This window comes from Aphelocoma coerulescens, chromosome 5 (genome assembly GCF_041296385.1).
Source record: "Aphelocoma coerulescens isolate FSJ_1873_10779 chromosome 5, UR_Acoe_1.0, whole genome shotgun sequence".
NCBI lineage: Eukaryota > Metazoa > Chordata > Aves > Passeriformes > Corvidae > Aphelocoma > Aphelocoma coerulescens.
Window position 1 is genome coordinate 33782408 of NC_091019.1, and position 22327 is coordinate 33804734.

General features: G+C 40.9%; 1 protein-coding gene across 9 annotated transcripts in view; it reads right to left on the reverse strand.

The window, feature by feature from the left end:
- The window catches only part of RAD51B (RAD51 paralog B), a 393397-nt gene that overhangs the window by 127462 nt on the left and 243608 nt on the right, over positions 1–22327 (reverse strand). For 4 of the 9 annotated variants that reach the window (XR_011151392.1, XM_069017635.1, XM_069017634.1 and 1 more), the window contains one exon: positions 18709–18787. The exons of 4 other annotated variants lie outside the window; for them this stretch is intronic. Coding sequence is in view for 3 of the 5 variants with exons in the window: in XM_069017635.1 (XP_068873736.1) it covers positions 18709–18787 (79 nt within the window). In the remaining 2 variants the exon portion in view is untranslated. Of the gene's footprint in view, positions 1–14517; positions 14537–18708; positions 18788–22327 lie in introns of those variants that run through there. One more of the 9 variants, XM_069017636.1, reaches the window with a different exon arrangement.

Sequence of the window (22327 nt, forward strand, 5' to 3'; positions counted from 1 at the left end):
CAGGACATGGTGAAATTATTTTGTCCATTATTACACAAAACTGGCAAGAATTAGCAGTTGAAGCCAGATATCCCCAGACCTCAATCTTAAAACTGTATTTTCTTTGATGTTTCTCATTCCTAGAGCACATTTAATAGAGCAGCGAACAACTGGTGCTGATTGTTGTGGCTTATTAGCCAGTGATAGACATGGGCCAAGTGTATCCTCACTTCCCATAACAAATATTTGCACATGGGACTGAAGCACTGGGAAGCCATACATGCACAGCTATTGTCTCAAGTCAACCCTTCCTTCCAAGGTCCAGTTCCATTCCCTCCTCCATCTCAGTCCCTTCATTAATCTCCCCGTTTGCCTTCTAGTTTTGTTACAAGTTGTAGTCTAGTTATTGTCACTAAGTACATGAAAACTGTAACCAAAGACAGTCTGTGCCTCACATAATCAAGTAATTTCCAGCTAATGATTTACTGTTTGCTTCACTTCTCCACCCACTGTCTGGCTTTCTAAGGGCAAAGACATAACTTCTTGCATGCTGCTAAAGGACTACACACAGTAATGGGACTAAGAACGCAATAAAAAAGATTTAATGTCAAAGGGGATGAATAGAATCAATGAGTATTTTCCCTTCAGCAGAGAACAGTACATTGCTACTTCGGTGGCAAAGGCCTCTATGCTCAGAAGAAGCTACGAACTGCCTTCTGCAAGTGCCAAGCCAGTGGAAGCACTTCTGGCTTGACTTGTTTTGGCCCATGTGTCTGCTATTCTGACTCTTCAATGAGACAATTCACTGTCTGTTTCTGGGGACAGAATGAATGGAGGAGTTAGATCAATTATCTGAGAGTCTTCAGGATACACTCTGACAGATGATGAAAGGACTCTAATATGTAATTGAAATACCCTGTACCAAAATACTCACATTAAACCTTGGCTGATTACACACAGGTCTGAGCTATCTCAGACCTTCAGAACAGGAATTGAGTTGTTTATCAGTGAAAGCCAAACTTCTAAAAGCTGGCTGCCCACTACAGAGCCTTTGTGTTGGGTAAATTAGCTTCAGGAAGAGAATCAGAATGAATTAAAACCACATGGAGATCCTCTCCCTTTACCCCCCTTTTCCCCTTTCCTCTCGCTGTATGAATCCCCTCACCACGAGACAGAGGCCAGTTCAGTATAATTTAGTCCAGTGTTTTTGTTTCCTAAAGTCCCAGTCTTGGGCTGAGTCCATTAATAGGCTGCAGCTGATTTTAATCTAGATGAACTCAAGACTTCTCTCTTCTTTGGTTTTAAAAAGATTACAAATTGTGTGTTATATAAATAGAGGGAAAAGGGAAAAAAGAACCAGAATGAGTAAAAAAATCTGCTCTCCATTAGCTGACCTGCTGAACAAGACTGTGATTCAAATAAAGATGAGAAATGAGAGCTGTAGGGAGAAAAATACACAACTAAAAGCTCTAGTGATACTGCAACCAGACACAGTGGTAAGAGGAGATGCAGTAATGTCTGATAGCTACCATTACCACTGTAACAAAACAGAAGAGATATTAATGGGACTCCAAAAGCAACAAACCAGATGCTTCAAAGACTGTTCTGATAGTTTGCAGCAACCCCTCCCTGTTAAACATAAAATCACTTTGATTAGCAAAAATGACCTCTTTCTATCTCAGGTCTCTCTGGTAGCTAAGGTGGAATAAGTTGGTCTCAGACTAGCTCCTTGTAGATATTTTAGAGTGTGAAAGAATGCCATGATACTCACATGGACTGATTCAAGTGGGATTTCTAAATAGAGGTGCTGACCCTAGAGAGAGTTGCCTCAGATCAGTGCTGAGATAATTTTGGGTGGGAAGGGGCTGGACCTTTTTTTTTTAATGCCAACTTGAATTCTCTGTCTGCCTAATGTCACTCTGGAACTGTACACACTGGATGGCTCAAGAGTGCATGAATCCATGATCTTGAAAATAATTGCTATAGGCTGAAAATGTGGCACTCATTTTTATTGATGCTCAACCTCAGTGCTGATGCATTCAAAGTTTCCATTTAGAGGACTCTCATGAACAGCTCATACACAACTGCTCTATTTAAAAATGGCCACTGCAGCTGAGCAGCAAAGCCAAACATGAAGGGACAATGAACAGCACGGGAGCTGAATGTAACTACTCACAGTACCCTACAGGCAGGTGTCTCCTGCTGGAGAGCAACAGGATGGCTGCCATTTGGAAAAACAAGAGTTATAGAATTCTCTGTAACAGACTTCTGTTGTTTAACTCCAGCTGAAAAATATAGATAAAAAACTGCATTCAATCCATAAGAAAAACAAAATGTTTTTCATAGCCTATGAGCAAGATGTTAAGTGAGCTGTACTCACAAAAGAAAGGTCCCAAAGAAGCTGGAGTTTCAATGTCATTATAATAATTTAAAAATCTCAAAATAGCATTTGTTTCCACAGATTCCATTTCAGAAGTCCAGAAATGTTTTTCCTCTGCTTGTTAATGCTCTCATTTTGGGAATTGCACGCATCTGTTTAACAGAAAGAGAGTCTATACCTGTATAAAGTAAAAATCATAGCTTTGCCATAAGAAGGAAATAAAATAGATGTAGTAAAAGTGCTAGTAAATCAATAATAAACAGTAGATATGCAGAGAAACAGATGTACAGATGACATCAGTAACAGGAATCACATGGTTCTATCAGATTTACCTGAACACAAACCCTCGATAAGTTTCAATTGTAATGATAAATGTGCCTGGATTAAACCCAGTAATTTTTCATTCCTTGCTAATGGGGCAAATGTAACTTAGAAGGAGTCTGTATGCAATCACTGGAGGTTTTATTTGTATAACTTTTCTGGAGTTTGACCATGACTATATTTGATTGCATGTGGGTGGCTGTGGGACAGGAGGACAGCTGGGTGAAAAACTATGACAAAAGGAATCTTGTCCCATTTCCTGCCTGTGCTTCATTCACTAATGAGCACTGCTCTGGGTCATTCTCAAGATTTCTTCATCTGTTGTTGTCTCGTCTGCAAAAGGGGCACCCTGGCAGTGGAGCTGTTGTCAGCTTGTCTTGAGAGTTTATTCTGCTGCCTCTCACCCTTGCAGCTGTGTGGGATTTTAAGTGCCTGGCTGTAAACAACTCCATATTTTGTGCTTCTTTTTGGATGACTTGTAGGCCAGTCTGAGGCCAGATGTGTTTGCTGGTGTAATCTGTTTCTCATTTCTTCTGATAAATGCATATCTCAACAACTAATAATAAAGTGAAATCACGATATATCTGTTGCCTTCTTCAGTCTGATTTCTATTGGAAAGAAAATGTTAATAAAACATGGCTAAGTCCTCAGTCTCTCCTTTCCTCCTGGAGTGCTTGAAATGTTCACTGAACATATCCCTACAAATAAACAACCAGGCTGGTGAATCTGATGCCATTAGACTCCTGCTGTAGCAACCAATATCCCTCTTGCTAGCTTGTGGAAGCAAAACCATTTTGCTTCTTTAAGAAACAGTTTTTCAGTAAAACTGTGTCATCTGTTCTTGTTTCTTTTGTCAGATCAGTTCACTTGATTTCATCCTGGTAACAGGTTTACTCCTTTTAACAGGATCCTTTTATAAAAGGCTTCTACTGATGCACAGGCAGCATTCAGCCTTCTCCCGGTGCAAACTGTTATCAAGTCTAGTCCATTGGTGAGAAACTCATTAGAGAAGGCACATAAGGACTGCACGTCTCTCCCTGTGTCCAGGGTTCAGTAAGTCTCCATGCAAGGAAAAGGAAGAAATCACACCCAATTTCATTGTATCAAAGAGTTGTCGTTTGATTTGTGCTGTAAAATGGTATTGTACTAGCTTTCCCCTTCCAAACAGATGTAAAGGTGAGGCAGTGGGAAGGGGAATGCTGCAACAGCTTAGCCTACCCTCTTCCACTAATGACCTGCAAGACGTGTACCACTGTAGTGCAACACAGAACTCTGCTGTCCATGATTCTCCTCTTCTTTCCAGTTAGATCATGGCCTTATCCACTGCCACTCCTCATATCTATTTATAATGGAACCCTAACTCTTAATTAAAACCACTGCTTAAGTCTGTCAAATAAACTGCTCCAACAAAAAGTAATTCCATTAGGCATGGCTTTGATAGCAGACTTCCAATCCTCTTGTAACTGCTACATGGTTTTTTACATCCTCAGCAAGTTGAAATTGTGGTAGATACATAGATAGATATGGATGGTCATAAAAACAGTTTCTATAAAAAACGTCACAGGGTTGTCCTTTACCAAAGAAGCCTTTCAGATAAATGCTCTAGTTTCATCCCAAAGGAGATTTTGCCAAGCCCTCTAGCCCTAGGAGGGGAAGGAAACCCTTTTCCACAGTGCTAGGCAGTCCTAATTACAGACGCATCAAACCAGCACCTACTTTTATTGAAGATAATTGTTCCCTGACAGTACTCAGAAGCTCATCTATTGTCTTCAGCTGCACTAATGAATGTTAGTTACTCACTCAGCCTTGCTTGTTCTGTTCAGCAAAGAGGTCACCAAACCCCAAAGTAAATTCTATTTCTTCTGTGCCGCTTCAGATTTATTTTAACACCCAAATACAAAAACTGTAACTGTATACATAAGCCACCATGACTGGCATTAACTGAAGACAACTGTTTAAACTGGCAAAGACACAATTTATTCTATTAAAACCACTCATGATGATATGTGAGAAGGAAAGAAGTCCTTTTAGCTTTTAAGAAACAAGTAATTTCTAGGGTTAGTAATTAGAAAAACAAAAGAAACAAAAACATTTGTATTTGTAAACTGAGTATACTTGCTGTGTCTTGACTAAAATGTGCTAAATCTAATCTTGGATTTTTTTTCTTCAAAGAACCACCACACTTCAAGATGCTAGTAATGTAAGAAAACTAAGTACAGGCAGAGTCATTCCCTCGCTGGCCCATCTGGATTTTCAGCATTTTACTGAGCTTCCATATCTATTATGCGAAATAAAGACCAACCTGCTTTCAGAAGGCTACTTTGGTGTGTGGTCTGAATTAATTTTATTTCTTAATTTAATTTCCCAGGACATGCATAGTTTTCTTTCCATTTTCTGTGTTGAACTTAGTGGGTTTACAGAGCCACAATACCAATAATGTAATATGGAGTACTCGTTTTATTTCTTCCTGTATCCAGCATGGTTTTACACACAAATTGATCATACCCAGAACCACAAGAAGCATATCTCATTTGAGCCTGGCCCTAATTCTTCTGCCTTCAATGGTATATAGGTGATGTACTATGACCCTTTAAAGAATATTTCTTACACTTGACCCTCTCAGTAGTTTCATGGGATTCTCTGCGTTCTCTTTGCATTTTAACCAAACACTTTGACAAATCACCATGCCCTCGGATCACTTACATTAAACAAAACAAGGCTATTTTATCTAATTAATGTTCTTGCTCTGTCTATGGTAATGTTGGTAGAACCTTCACAAAACACACTGTTGTGGGATTATGGAAACAGACTCTAACATAAATGTGTGATTTTGTACATCATGCACCACGGCAACCTGTGAATTAACAGGATATCAGTGCAGGGATGCACCTTGAATGGGAAACAAAGCTGACATGTATTTGTGGGCTGCTTTTATTTTCTGTCCAGAAATTTCAAAATATCATATACAAGGAATGAACTCTGTATATCAGAATCAAAATATGCACTTATATTTTTCAAACATCCCAACACCACAGCACTGCCTCTAATGGGATGCAAATCTGTTTCTCCAGTGTCTCTTGGTATGTAGAAGTGGTACATGGACTAGACAAAGCTGGAGTAAGACTAACACACAGGCAAGCTAAGCAAAATTTCATAATTGTCAGAGGTATCTTTAAATTGTAACCTGAGCTTAGCTGATTGCCTGAGTCATCTGAAAATCTGAAACAATGGCTCTGAGCATGGTAAACTTTGTCACTAATCTGACAGTGTGTCATCCTCATGACTTGAAGGATGGGGAGGGGGACAGCAGGCATTCTGCCACTTCAGCAGACAGCTCTATGGGTGGAGCAGGAACAGAAAAGTACAGTAAACCTGACTCAGTCTCTAGCAGATATGTTCAGCAACATGACTGAACTTTATACTCAGGACACTGGGTGCCTGTCACATTCCATAAGGAAGTGGCATCTCTTACTACTCCTATGGTGAGCAAAAATGCAGAGGAGGAATCAAATGGCAGAGAAGCAGCAAAGCAGAAGAACCAGGGTTTAGAACCAAGTTTTTAAAACCTCACATGACCTAAATAAATACTAGCACTGACATACCTGATTTGGGGCTGTCATGAAAGGGAAGCCTAGTCTTTAGATAAACAGTGTCCGCCCTTAACCTCCTGAACTATCAATTTTCCTCATCTAGAACTGCAGAAAGGTTATGTTGCAGTGCCCTGCGCTTCCTCACATTTAAAGTTAGGGTAGCCAAGGGCAACAAAGACTCCTTCCTATCCAGCCTGATAGCAGAACTCTTCCTTCCTTTTGTTCACATGAAGAACAAACACTGAGTTGAACAATAACAGTGGATGCTTCATTATGATGCTCTCTTGGGCACCCAGCCCTGGTTAGCATTATCTTACCCCTTGGTTTTGTTTTAAAGGAAACTGTGAATGGTCTTTTCAGTTGCTGGTGTTTCAAGATCAACATTACCTCTACTTCCTCTGTTTGAAAGTTTCCTTATTTTACTAACAATATGTGGCACTATAAAAAAAAAAAAAACAACACCCAGCAAACAGAGAAAGCTTCCAGTCTGAGGCAAGCAGTAACAGAAGGCCAGCTAAACGAGCTTTCCCTGAACCAGTTAAGCTACTGATTCTGAGCACTATAAAAAACCCCAACAAAACACCAAACCAAAAACAAAGTAAACCAAAACAACTTAATCCTTAGCAACTATTGAAGGAAGTGGACATGAGCAACGCAGTTTAGGCCTGGAATATACTTTATTTGAAAACATGCAGGCATCTGCTCACACTTCCTGAAGCCTACTCAACAGCAGACCTCTCCCTGTCATATCTCCTACTTTATGAACTAAAAGACCTTTAGTTATTTAACAAAATCCATACCCTCTGATCTGTCACAGATAGATGGCAAACCTGATTTACCACAGTTATCACTTGTGCATTCCTGCAGACTTTTACTCTTCCCAGAGAAGTAATTCTTTTGGACAAGTTACTAAATTATCTCTCACTTTTCACACTTAATTCACACAGGTGGACAAATTTAAGGACAATTGGGCAGTCCTCTCTGATGCAGGCATAGTCAAGCACCTACAATGAAAACAGGTGTTGGTGGACACAGTTCACAGGACCATAGAATTGTTAAGGTGGGAAAAGACCTTTAAGTCCACCAAGTTCAATCACCAACATGTTCACCATTAAACCATGTCCTAAAGTGTATGTTTTTTGAACACTTCCAGGGATGGTGATCCCATTACTTCCCTGGGCAGACTATTCCAATGCTTGGCAGACCTTTCCATGAAAAAAAAAATTCCTAATATCTAATCTAAACCTCGCCTGGCACAACTTGAGGCCATTTCCTCTTGTCCTGTCATGCTGCCTGAGGGAAGACACTAACACACACTTCCCTACAGCCTCCTTTCATGTAGTTTTAGAGAGTGATAAGGTCTTCCCTAAGTCTCCTTTTCTCCAGGCTAAACACACCCAGCTCCCACAGCTGCTCCTCCCAGGACTTGTGTTCCAGACCCTTCCCCAGCTCCATTGCCATTCTCTGGACACGCTCCAGCACCTCAATGGCTTTTTTGTAGCGAGGGCCCCAAACTGGACACAGAATTTGAGGTGCGGCCTCACCAGTGCCGAGTACAGGAGGACACTCACTGCTGGTCCTGCTGGCCACACTGCTCCTGATACAGGCCAGGATGCCATTGGCCATCTTGGCTGCCTGGGCACACACTGGATAATATTCAGCTGTTGACTAACACTTCCAGATCCTTTCCTTCCAGGCAGCTTTTCAGCCATTTTTAAATGGAGCAGTTGTGTATGAGCTGTTCCCCAAGCCCATAGGGTTGCATGGGTTGTTGTGATCCAAGTGCACCACCCAGCACTTTGCCTTATTAAACCTTATACAATTGGCCATGGTCCATGAATCCAGCCTGTCCAGATCCATCTGCAGAGCATTCCTACCCTCCAGTAGACCAACAGTTCCACCCAAGCTGGTGTCATCTGTGAACTTGCTGAAGGGGCACTTGATCCCCTTGTATAGGTTGCCAACAAAGATATTAAACAGGGGAGCACCACTGGTGGCTGGTCACCTACTGGTTGTAGCACCACTCACCACCACTCTCTGGGCCCGGCCACCCACACAGTGTTCACCTAGCAACCAGTACACCCTTCTGCACCATGGGAAGCCAATTGCTCTATGAGAATGCTGTAGGAAACTGTCAAAAGCTCTACTAAAGTCTAGGTGGATGACATCCACAGACATTCCTTCATCCACTAAGCGGGTCACTTTGTCATAGAAGGAGATGAGGACGGTTAAGCAGGACCTGCCTTTCATACACCTATGCTGGCTGGGCCCGATTCCCTGGTTGTCCTGTACATGTTCTATAATGGCACTCAAGATGATCTGCGTCATGACTTTTCTTGGCATCAAGGTCTGGCTGACAGCTCCCCAGATCCTCCTTCTGGTTCTTCTTATAGATGGGCATCACATTTGCCTATTTCCAGTCATCTGGGATGTGCCTATTGACCAGGACAGGTGGCAAATGACTGGAAGAGTCTCAGCGAGCTCTTCCACCAGCTCTCTCAGTACTCTTGGGCAAATCCCATCAGGCCTCATGGACTTGTGCAGGTCTAAGTTGCATAGCAGTTTGCTGACTATTCCCTCCTAGGTTATGGAGGCAAAAGTTGTTTCAGTGGTAAGTGGGAAGGGCAGCAATTCGGGCAGACAGCTTCATCCTCAGCCAAGGCTCTTTTTCCGCAAAGAAGTGTTCACAAAAAAACCCTACTCTTGAACTGAGTGTGAGGCAAGCTGGCCTAAATTAATGCCACACTGCTGGCTGCAGCCCTCGGTGGGCCAGCTCACTTACCCCTTCTGCCAGAAGGGGCCTTGAGTTTGCAAATTCAGTTTGTGTAGTAAGTTTTCCTGTGCCCTTAAGTGATAGAGCAGTAAGTGGTGTCCTTCCTGAGATCAGACACAGTTGGGACCAGGACACCCTTCTCCTTTTGTGCTCAGATGTGACAGTGGAATTTAGTTCATTCTACACTAGAGTAATCAGGGCTTGCTCTGACTTTTATCCATTACTTAGGAACCTTTCCTAGGGCACGACAAGTCCTCCAAATGAAAATCAAACTGTGACTCAGGTGGCTACCCATCCTTGCTGCTGCTGCCTTGTACTGCTAGCCAAATTGGCCCATTTGGCTACGGGTCAGTTGTGTGACCACTCATTCCCCTAACACACATTTGAGAGAAAAAGGGGGAGAAAACCTGTTTCCCAAGGAAAAGAAAGTATTCTGGATGAATAAAAGTGACCTCTGCTAAACTCTAATGAAGTCCTATCCAGCGTGACTCAGCTGGGAGGACTGCCGTGATGAAACAAGGCAACAAAACTGTAGAGGAAGGAAGGCTGAAAGGCAGAGAAGAAACAACATACCTCTGAGCTCTCCTGTGCTCTGTGTGAGGCCCTGCCTCTGTGTCAGACATGAAGGTGGCCAGGATCACAGAACTATCAAAGTTATGCTTTAACCATCCTGATTTAGTGCTTTTGGCTTTTGCTAACACATTAGAAATGTGCCAACACATTGACTTGATTTTCAAAGGTAACAAGCACCTACAGGACCCACTGCCTTTGGTGACAGCTGCAGCTCTAAAAATCAATTTAAGATAGTTTGCATATTGAGAAGAACTGAAGGAAAATAAAAGGCCTATTGTGTAGATATGAAGAGTTTAAACACTGCTGATTGGTGGTCTATGAGTCCCTTCCCTTTTCAAATGAATTTCACTTCATGTTTTGTTTGGTTTTCCTGTTGATGCATCCTGTACCCTCCAGTGCTAAGCTGGTGGGATCCCACATACTTTTCCTGGCATGTGGTGTTTAAAATAAGAGACCTCAGCAATCGGATATCCTCAGCATTTCCAGCTATTGAACACAATCATGAGTGCTGTGATCCAATTTCAGAGCAGAAGAGGAAAGATATAGAGTAATATTCTCCCTGGGCTGGTATGGGGCAGACAAAAGAAAACTAAGCAAACAGGATGTTCTGCTCCTCTGTGGACTTCAGCAAATGCCACGGCAGACAGGATATGGTCTAGCTCACAGCTGCAATGTATGTGCCTGGCTGCCCAATACCTTGTTTTGGTAATTCACTCACAGCACATATATAGCACGAGGAAAAGTAAAAGACATGGTGTGCAGTTCCCACCTGTCGTGTCTCAGGACTGAAGTCCTTCACCAAGCATATGCAGCCTGAAGGAGGAATGTGATATTTATACATGCTACTAAGAAAGAATCTCATCCCTAAATTCACTCAGAACATTACCAATGCAACACTTGGCATTCACAACTTTGAATATCAGCCTGCTTGTTCTCAGTCTGTTCACTGAGTAGTAAGGCATATCTCAGCTGAGGTCTCCACAATAGCATACAACACTCAGTTCAGACTACTCAGACTAATATTCCCCAACATTTTCTAGAAACGTCACTCCTCACGTCTCTGCTGCAGCTTCTGGAAAGTGCACCTTCACAGAGCATTGGACTGTATGGGAGATTGCTTCTGCAGTTGAAAAACTAGGAAGTTTAAATGAAAAGAGATTCAGTGGACAATAAAGCAAAATCTTTTCAACAACAAGATTTCTTGTTGAACTGGTAACTGTAGCATCATTTTCATTTGCTTTCTCTTCAGCCCTGCAGGCATACATGCACTGCCTTGCCAGTGTGCTGAGCCCTAAGGCAGATCCTCCAGGGTTATTCAGGTGGCAAACCAAGGAACAGCCTGGGCTGATACATCACACCCTAGCAAACTGCTGACTAACCTTGTTGCCTCTCTTATCTCTATAATGCTTTGTTAACTTAATCTGGCCCTGAAATTTAATCTCAAAAGTTTTTCAGGGGTCTTCACAGAACTGAATGACAAAGGACCAGATTTGGTTTCATTACAACATAAACACTGAGGAGCAGTCCTAAAGTTCAAAGGAACATTGCAGAAAGTACTTTACAGTAACAGCCCAATATTATGAATTTTAGGGAATGACTGTAATGATAAAAAGCATTTGAAGTAAACCACTGTTTGCTGAGAGGGTGCCTGTCACATGTGCCTGTTTCTAAGAAAGTACTATATATTCCTATTCCATTTTATCAAGATAGACTTAAGATCATATGAGAAGATAATTTAAATCTGTGACAGGGCAAGTCAACACATCAGATGCACGAGGTTGTTTGGGGTGTGTTAATTCTGGAAACATAGAGACAGTTTCAAAGAAAAACAGCACTGGGGTCGAAGCAGTGGAAGCCCTATTTGTAAAGTGTTATCCCTGTGCTAGTAAGTCCCTCCTCAGACAAAATTTTCTAGTTTAGATGAAGTGCTATTCAAGTGTGCTTGTCTACACAGAATTGCACTCTGGAGACTTCCAGAGTTTAGACTATAGGTAACTCTTGGATCTCCACAGCACCCTCCCTCCCCAGCAGAGGGAACAATAAAGTATCCAGCATTTCTCTTTGCAAAACAGGCTCTACACTTAAGAGAATTTACAAGATTTTAGTAATATATAAATTCCTATAGCTAAAAAGTTGCATGTGTTACCAAAGGTAAGTAATTTGGGTCATAGTCCTCTATTGCTAACTATCATTTCACAAGATCAAATGACATCAGTGATGGCTTCACCAAACATGTTAGTGGTGAAGGCAGAACAGACACAACCTTTGGGGATAGCAAAAGAAACCTAGTTGTGCCTACGTGAGAAACAAAGAAATCACAGTGAGACTTAACTGTCTTTTACTTTCATAAGCCGCACACAAAAGCATGAGACTTTACTCTGGCTGAAAAACATGTTTTTGAACAGATATTTATTTGGCTTCCTACTCATAAATGTGTTCACTTAAGAACACTAAGTCCATTTTAGGTACATTTGACCTTATTTTACAAATCTGTAGCTTGAAAGATGTAACATCTACACTAAATCTGGGAAATTACTAGCAAAGTCTTAGTCTTCCATCACATTGTTCAGTTCCCAGAACAATATATTGTCAAAAATCACAGGTACTACCTCTAATCAATAGACAATTACACTCCTTATGTTAAAAGCCTTTTGGAAAAACCTCCATTTGCTTTAGCACTATGCTGAAAACCCAGGGGAACAGCCCACTTTGATCAGGAATTCATTGCAGAGAGCCTGGTAAGGAGAAGATTTCTCTGAAGTGAGATAATTTTGTCCCAGGAAGCCTATGCCAGCCTTGAAAAGAGGGGAACAGACTTACACTCTTCAGCTCATTGTTTTAATGACACTGGATTAAAAGAAATTAGTTTTGATTCATACTTGTGTAAATGAGAACAGATTTGGCACACAGCTTGCACTAAAGTTTTCTTTCGTATTACATTTAGCAGGACTTCAGACAAATTAAATGCTGGCACTTCAGCTACAATCTAGTAAAGCATTTAGGGACATGTTTGGCTTTCAGTGCAAGACAGCAGTTCTGTATCTTCAGTACCTTTACATGCATCTTCAGAAATAAGCAGGTAATTCAAAACATTGTGCTAAATTGGATTTACCCAGCATAACTCTCACAGAAAAAAGTATGGCCAGAAACTTTACCATCTACTGCCTATCTACCATGCCACTATGTGAAAGGTCATGTTTGCAGAGAGAAGCATTTAATTTTATTGAAATGACAGTTTATTTGGTTTCTACTGGATCTAAACCCAAGATGCCTTAAGTCTTCCTTCACTATTAAACCATTTTCCTTCCATTTCTCTTCATTAGCATTTTTAGTTGGTTTTGCATCTGTGTTCTGTTTCTCTGCCATTTGACATTCATTTGACAGCTGTGAAGTTTGGCTACTCCAGCAAGGCTTTGCTAGTGCTGCTGCAGAGCAGTAGAGCAGGTCCCACAAACTCATCTAATGAGGACACCCTCCCACAAGAGAACACCAGGCCAGGTTTAGTAACCCACTCCTCAAAATGCCATGAATTGCCTGAACAAAAGGACATTTTCATTGATGTCAGCTATATCTGTGTGGGGGATGTTGCTGGCATTGGGATGATGGCAGTCTTATTTTTTCTCATGCCTTACTGCCAGGATAGACTTAGCCTACAAACTGATAGTGCTTCTTTGCTCTCATTATAACAAACCTGTTAGAAATAGCATGAGACTTTCAGTGTCCTGTGGGGAATACAGCAAAAATGGTTCCACCCCACAGAGATCCTAACAAAGATCAGCTCATCTTTATCCCTCCAATAGGGCTGGAAATCACCAGTGGCACTGCAAATCTTTTACCATCTCAATAGCAATGCACAACTCTATTCCCATTAATCTGTCTTCCACCCATTCACACATCAAGTACAACCCTCCTTCATTTTACAGATTATATCCATGTTGCTCCAGACAAAGGTCACTTTATAGTTACAGTTCTTCAATTGAATAAAAGCTTTTGATGCAGTAAATCATTGTATTTCACTGTTCAAACCCACACAATACAATACAAATAATGCTGCCCTTTCTTCCAGAATTCCTTTTCTACCTCACTACTTGTTTCTTTACAAAATAAAATGAGGCACTTTTCACTTGCTTCAGCCATAGAAATTAGTTATAGCACTTTGGAGACAGTTTGCCATGCTGTACTACAAACCCAAATCCTATGCTATTTTGAGATCAAAATGAGCCTCTTTCTTTACTTTAGAGACAAATGAAACATAATGTACCAAGGTTTCCCTAGATTTAGCTGTTACTAGATCTTTTCCTGTACTACTGTGAAACTTAAGACACTCTCTTCCAAGAGCCACATTCTTTTGTTTCTGCTTATAATAAACTACCAGCCTCAATAAGACATTACATGCAAGGTGAGCACGTTTGTGTTCAGACAGGTTGTGTGCAGTGTAAAAGAGGGCAGGAGAAAGGGTGGATTAATCAACTAATTATCCAGTCCTGTGGCACAACCCCCAAACTATTCCCTTTAGCAATACAAGGTATTCTATTCTTTCTTTGTGTAGTGAGGGGAGCCAGTCAGCAGGAGACACAAAAGTTTTGAGGTTAAATTTATAGACAGTTATAACTTTCTTTCAAAAGGAAGAGTAAATCATAGCAAGATAAATCATAATGCCAACTACACTCATGAAAAACGGCAACCATTTAACAGCAACAGCGCTTTTTTTAGTACTGAAGGTGATGACAAGAACTAAGGCCAAAAGCTGAAGGCATACAAATTCTAATCTGAAATACACAACAAGGGTTTAGCAGAAAGGCAGCTATAACTTGAAAATATTGTCAAGGCAAACCAGGAACTCACATTTCTTTATGTCTGCAAAGAACAGTGAATACTTTTCTAGAAGACATGATTCAGTGCAACGAACTTATCAGGTACCTGAAGGAAACATATATGATACATGGGAGGTCAGTTTGGATGAACTGATAATTCTATCCATCTTTAAACCCTATGAAGCTGAAAACATATCATTACTCAAAAGCAAGTCCTAGCTCATTAATACAATTTGCCTTATGTTTTCAGTGTTTCTGAGTTTTTTCAGTGAAGAGCAACGTTGATCACTTAGTTAAAGCATTCAGTCCCAATAGAGACTGTGGCAAACAGCCACCGTGTCCCCTGTTTCTCCTGTTTCCCTTTGCAGCACCATCCTCTTGGTAACAGAAGGCATTTGCTTAAGTAAGATGGAATGAGGCTTCCACAAACAGCTGAGTTATTGGTAGCTAACAGCTAGGCTTGTCGCTAGCTTGTATTTATACCCTGCTGCTTTTAAAGTAGACTTGGATGATCACCCACAGAATACAGCTTAAAATCAATTCATTCAGCCTATCTTTTTTGCATATGTGTGTACAAAGCTTAGTAGCATCTTCTAATTCAGCTGACCTAACCCAGTATGTGCTACCTTCAACTTCAATGAAACCAAAATTAGGCAAGAGCAGCTCAAAACTTCTTCTGTTATACCAGAACAAAATTACCAGCTAGTAATTTCCGATCAAAACAGAAATTATATCACTGCCAATGAGAAAAATCATTCCACTTAATCAAGTAGATCTGGAGCTCTTTTAATTTTACTCTTCTTTTTAACAGTATAACTTCATTCACTTCAACTGGTATATTGAAATAGGGAAGTGACAGCAAGTTCTTAAAACAGCAAACATAAGTTGACAGTAAAACTTCTGATATCTTGCAGTGCTTAGATCCAGGTTTCTGCCTTTTTGTCTAAGATCTCTACAAAATAGAGATCTGCTGTCGGACTGGATTCTGCATTCCCAATTCAGGTTCATCAAAGAGTGACACTGTACAGCATGGTAGAACATGACATGACATCGTATTGCAACGTAAAGGCATCTGAGGGTACTTTTGGGCTTGCAGTCCACTCCTTCTATAGCACAGAGCAATCTGAAACAACGAAAGGAGGAGGCTGAAGACTTTTCTTGCTAAATTTCTGACTGTCCAATCTTGCTTTTCAATCATCACATTTCATTTCTCTAGTCTGAAAGTGGAAGAGTGAGTGCATAAATGGATTCTCTTCATCCCTGAACACTTCAAGTTTATAAAAGCAAAGAAGTTTTCTCCAAGGGACCCTTAGGCAGCCTGGACATTTCCTCTGACAATAAAAGAGAAGCAGTTCTGCCTTCACTAGGGTCTCCTCCAAAAATTTCTGTGCTTGCACTGAGGCCATGAGATGCAAAGATACCAGGGAAACAGAGCAGCGATTTACATTGACAAAGAGGATTTTGATACACTCCTCCAAATGGGGCAGCATTACCATCTTAATAGCCTTTTGCTCTCAGCCCTCTTCCTGAGGACGCTGGAGATTTTTGCAAATGGAGAACAGTTCCGCTTCCCATTTTAACTGCAACAATAGCAGAAGGGCTCCTTAAACTGCATCAAATAGCAGTCTGTGAAATCCCTAACTAGTCGCACTGCCTCTCCTGCCGTTTTATTATCCTCCAGCCCACAGAACAAAGCGGGGGGAGCTCCTCCTCTTTTTTTTTTAGCCTATTCCACACATCCTAATCCCTCAGAGGTGGCAATGGAAATTGCTTGTGGAACTGTTAAATCACACTTTCACTTTGTCTTTCATTCCCCATTCACCCTCGCTAATCAGGGAGCTTCCAGCCACATTTTCCGATATCAATTTGTTTATGGCCTATTGGTTAATGGTCCTGGGATAGGACCCCCTGAGTAAAAAGAAAGAATCTTGGGCACTTCAGCCAGCTGCTGCTTCTCACCAGTTCCCACATCCATCCACTTGTTCCCATCAGCCACCCTGAATGTGCTCACCTCCTGACACCAAGGGAATTAAACAACAAAGCCTGAATGGGAGAGTTGCCTTTGCAATCAGGCTGTGGGACAGATTCCACTTGTTAGTGCCATGTGATGTCCCTCAAGCAGTCACTGGCTGGCCTGTGGCTGGTTGCCTTACTGTCACCTTACCTTGCACCCAGCTTCCCTTTGGAAAGAAGCATCAGGTACAACTCTCAGAAAAACTCTAGCTTCTCTTGAAGAAGGCAGCCTGGTGCCACTTTCTGCATCTTATCCAAACCAGACTTTTCCTGGTGATTTGCTCACTTCCTCTTTCCACAGAAATAATGATCACTGAAATATGGGATGAGACCATGCAATATTTACTTTTAAAAATCAGTGAGATGGCTCATATGTAAGTGCTTACAAGTCTCTGTAAAAGAGTCTGGGGCACATTATCAGGGGAACCATGCCCTTCCTTGCTACCTATCTTGGAGAAAAATATCTAAAATAGAAACATAATGATGTAGTCAAAAAATAATAAAAGGTTGGCAAAAAGAAGACATTCTAGTTGCCTTTCAAAATGCACAAAGAATGCCTGATATCGAGACATCAATTACTTAAAGAAATCCATACTGGTATCTTATTTGTTTGTAGAAAAATGGTGAATGGTGTTTTAAATGTACACCCCAGAAACATATGGGTATGGGGAAAAGAGCAATTGCCACACTTTTGATACAGTGATATCCTCCTATCAGAGTGCTGCTCCATCGTCATTATGTGTAACCAGGCCCATTTACTCTTTAAAGGTATGGTTCAGTCCTGGGAAAGTTATATTCATGGCTCACAGAAAAGAACTGAAAAAACTAAGATCGCCTCTGAACAAATGCTCCCTGTTTCTGAAATGGGAAAACTTTCTTCCCCGAAGTTTCACTACATTAGTGCCTGAGGACAGAGCAGGAAATTGTCTCCCTTTTTAAATAATGACCAGAAAAATCTATGTAACTCAAGACATCCAAGATAGAAAAGTAGCTTGTCATCTGCCCTATAGCTAAAGAAAACATGTCAAGACCAACTCTTGCAAGTAACCTCAGTTTAAACTAATGAAAACTGTTTCTAGTTCCTGTAGACTTTTAGAATTACTGGTACCAAATAAAGCAGATCAAGTGCCCAAAATGCTATCTAAGAATATATTGAAAATAGTAACCAAAGGCTTAGGGAACACTGTGTGGACACTCCCCTCCATCATAATTATGTAGATGTATCAAACGGAAGCAAAAACGCACCATAAAACATTTTCATTTCTTTTGTTTTCTGACATTTTGCATCACCTGAGACGTAAGCATATTGAGTCACTAAGAAGTATAAATATGTCATTAGTCTGGTACAACCTGTTTGAATGTGAGAAATGTGCAATCAGAAGGAGGAGAACTGTTCACATCCCTTAAAATGTTCATAGTGCCTCATGGGATCAGTGATTCTCAATCAGTGGAACCTGAAGACCAGCGATATTCACTTGTGTTATGGCCATGGCTGCATATCACAGTGTTTTCCCTGAACAGGAAGTGACAGGCACTGACTAGTTTTATTCAGTCTGTTAAACTGATGCAGTGATAAGGAGCCAGGCTGCATATCAAAAGACATCAACTCAACAAAACTGACCTATGAACGTTTGTCAAAAAGTAAGGATGTTTGTTGGGATAAATGGGGAAAAGAAGAGAAGAGCTGAACTTCCCTCTTTACCGTGTCTAAAAGTACATGATTTAGGACACAGCCACAAGGACTCCTAGCTCCCCATCAGCATGGTACTAATACCCAGCTTTTCAGAATACCACTTCATATCCTAGAGAATCTGAGGATATTTAAGACCACAGGGTATTAGTATTAAAAGAATCACAAAAATACAAAACAGATATTAATTTCCTGTATTTTTACTGATGTCAAGCCATTTGCTAAAGAAGAACCATTTTAGAGCAGGTTATTAATGATAGATGGGTATGTTTCTTCTGAAGAAGCCTATCCCATAGGACCCATGTTACCCAGACCATTCCACTTTACCTTGGAGCCCTGGTCAATAATTTCAGGGCCCATTCCTAGATCCATGGCAATATGCAAGAACTAATTTAGTGTAATCCACGAAAAAACAGTGAATTCAGCAGAATGCTGCCCTTGTTAACCACAATGTTTAAATGTGTGGGATTTTAAGTCTGTATAAACAGCACCATTTTCAACAGTAGTTGTTATCTACATTTGGTCTGCTTAAAATACTAATTGAAAAGGCAAAACAACCAATGTTCTGGTCTTACCCTGAAGAACCAAGCCTGATTTCTCAATGGTGTAGAAAAAAGCAGAGAATGGAGCAACAGGGGATTTAGCAACCAGGAGCTGCAAAACAAACATATGATGTAAGTATGCATCTTTATAACATACAGATCAAAGCTCAGATCTGCAAAACAAACTCACCAGATTTAACTTCCAGAAGTAGAAAAGCACACTTCAGAAATAACATGTAGTTATTGATCTAGTCCTGTCACTTCTAAGTAGTACTCCTTAGATAAGAATTAATAAACACCTATCTAGAGACTGAGAAGCATGAAGTCCCATTTGCCTCCTTTTTCCTCCTGGCAAAAATCTGAACGTCTCCCCCATCAGGGAAGACAACAATTAATAACGAGGACAGCGTTAACCATCATGGAAGCAGTAATGAAAGCAGTAAGTTTTGCTTGTCTTACTGGCATCCTGTTAAGCTTAACCATTCCTGCTGGTTCACGGTGTTGCACTCAGAGACAATTCTGAACAAAACTGCCACAGTGCATGGCACTTTTTAACTGCCATTAGCCATTCCACAGATATGCCCCCTTGCCTTCTCCAAGAACTCCATCCACTGTCTTCCTCCAGCCCCTGGAAGCAGCACATCCACTCATGGGTCATCACACTGCGGATGGTAACATGCCATTGCAAGTATCTGGATGCCCTCTTTTGCAAAAGGGGTAATGACCACGTTAAGCTTTATTCAAGGATCTTGTCCTTGAAATATCGAAATAGGAACTGGAATCCCCTCAGGGTGAATAGTGCAATTGAATTTAGCTTGGTGTTAGGATGACGCCAAAAATAAACGCAGCTCCCTGGCTCCACTATGGAAGAACCGTCCTCTGTGGAAGATGAGCTGCAGCAGAGCTGCAGAGACAGAAATGGGCTTGTTAGCAGGGTAGGGAATGTGGGACCTGCAGGTGGCAAACTCACACAAACGTGCCAAGCTTTATTGCTTGTCTGTTTGATTTTTGCTCATTGCCAACGACTGCTCCTCCACAGCTTGCCTCAAAATAACCCTCATTCTGTCACCTACATGAAAGTGACATTTTAATGACAAATTTAATACGCTCTGCCCAAAATGTGATCAGCACAAACACTGACCTCATGGTGCCCATGTGGCCCTGCTTCAGCCACTGACAGCAGTGACTGAAGCAGAGATTTTCCTGTAGCACTTTCAATGCTAAGGGTGTCTGTAGAGTAGGTAGTTTCATTTGTATTTGCATGTAATCTGCAGACAGGCCCATGTTTAGATGCTTCGTCTTGCAACTCTTTCTCATCTGATTCTGATCCAGGCTGAATTAAAAATGTCCCCATATCTGGTTCTTCAAACATAACCATTATTACCCACAGCTAGCTAACATTTATGGGCTTCAGCATTTAAACCAAACATAATCTCCCTTCTTCTTTGAAAGCAAAAAATAAAGGCAGGCACAAAGACCACAAATACAGTCAGAGAATATCAGACCAGTCCAAATGTCAATGTTTTCCTTTCTGTTTTATGAAGCTGGCAAAACCACCTCAGGATATGATACCATGAATACTTTGTGAACACTCCAACTAGGAAAAACACTGTAGTAGCACTTTCCCCTCTTCCATGTTAATTACCATTCTCTCTGGGATTATCTTCTGGAGAAAAGAGGGGCAAGTCACATCCCATGTGCCTCATGTACTCTAACAAAACCTGAATTCCCTTGCCTGTCATTATCACAGAATCACAGAATACTCTGAGTTGCAAGGGATTATCGAATCCAACTCCCGGCTCTGCGCAGGACCATCCCCAAGAGTCGCACCATGTGCCTGACAGCATTGTCCAAATGCTTCTTGAACTTGAACAGGCTTGGTGCTGTGATCACTTCCCTGGGGAGCCTGTTCCAGTGCCCAGCCACCCTCCACATGAAGAACCTTATTCCAGTAGCTAACCTAAACCTCCCCGACAGAACTTCAGGCCATCTCCTCAGGTCCTGTCACTGGTTACCACAGAGACAGCACTTCCCACTGGCACAGTAGGAGGAAGATTCTACCAGGAAGAAAGTAGAATGAAGAGGAGTTGCCTCCAGGTGCTTCACACACTCCCTCAGCTCTAAAAACACAAGGGAGAGGATGGGGTGGAAGAAGTGTGCAAACACTCAGGTAGAGTCTCCCACAACAGCTGGATGTTTAACTGGAAAGGCCTGAAGTGAAACAGTTACAATTCTGACATCTGAGGTCAAATTTTTGGCATTCCATGCACTACCATGCACATAAATACTAACCTATATATGCATGTGCACAAGGCACAGTTATACGTGCACATGGATAGACATTAAAATAATTCTATGTACATTCTGTTACTGCATTTTTATGCAGTTACAATATGTGCATAACTAAGTATAGCAATGAAAAAATATAATAAATCACATCCTTTCAGCAGCACATCACAGGGTCCCTCTGAAAGGTGGCTGTTGCACAGCTACATCTGAGCTCCGAATTAGCTTCCTTTTTGAAATGAAATGGAAACAGCTCAGAATATTTAAAGGTATTGCATTATTTTGAATCTTTGCTTAGTGAGAAAAAGAACCTTTAAAGTACAACTGTATATTTCACAACCAGATAGAGTACATAGAATTCATTTTTATAACATCAAACTGTAATATTTAACATAACACACAAAAAAAAAAAGAAGCAAAGATGTATTTAGATTTGTTTTTCAAGCAAAACCAAGAAACTGTAAAAGGTTATTGCAAACCATCCTCTAGCTGGAACAGACAATACAGAGTAGGTTCTTACATACAAACAAGGAACTTATAAAATATAGAAAGAAATACATATCAAAAAAAGAAAACAATGTTTTGAAGGCCAGGAAGTAGAAGTATAAACCAAGGATTACCAAAAATCAAGGTAATGTTGACTTTGGAAAGATTATTAATAATGGAAAAAAGGAAATAAAAGTCAGATTTATAATGAAATGACATTGGGATAATGATTAAATATATTCTCGATATCAGTGAAAAAATAATCAGTTTTCCACAGGTAGGACAATACTGAAAAAGAAGAAAAGGCAGGTAATAGGAATTATCCATATCACATTGATAGAGAAATAACAACTGAGTGGAACAAAAACTCCAGGAATTTAGCACATTCAGCAGAAGTAAATAATCTCTATTGGAAAACAACTGTAAGAACCAGCATATGAATTTAGGTCTGATAGCTAGTATTTGTCACTTTGCTATGAATTTAAAGATGACACAACATAACTGAGAAACAGCAAACTTAGTCCCCCTAAAGGAAGAGAAAAAAAAAAAGTAAACTAGTGAGTAGAGGCCTGTAACTCGACAGTACCATGCAGGGCTTTAGAAGAAATTTTGAAGTAAGGAACAACACAACTTGGATGCAGGACTCAAAGGCCTAATAACTAAATTTGCTGATGATACTAAATTGGGAGGAGCTGTTGACTCCCTCAGAGACACGGAGGCCCTGCAGAGAAACCTTGAAAATTTAGGGGACTGAGCAGTCACCAACCATATGAAGGCCAGCAATGCAAAGTGCCAGATTCTGCACCTGGGATGGGACAACCCTGAATCTATGGACAGACTGGGGAATGAGGGGCTGGACAGCAGCACTGCAGAAAGGGAC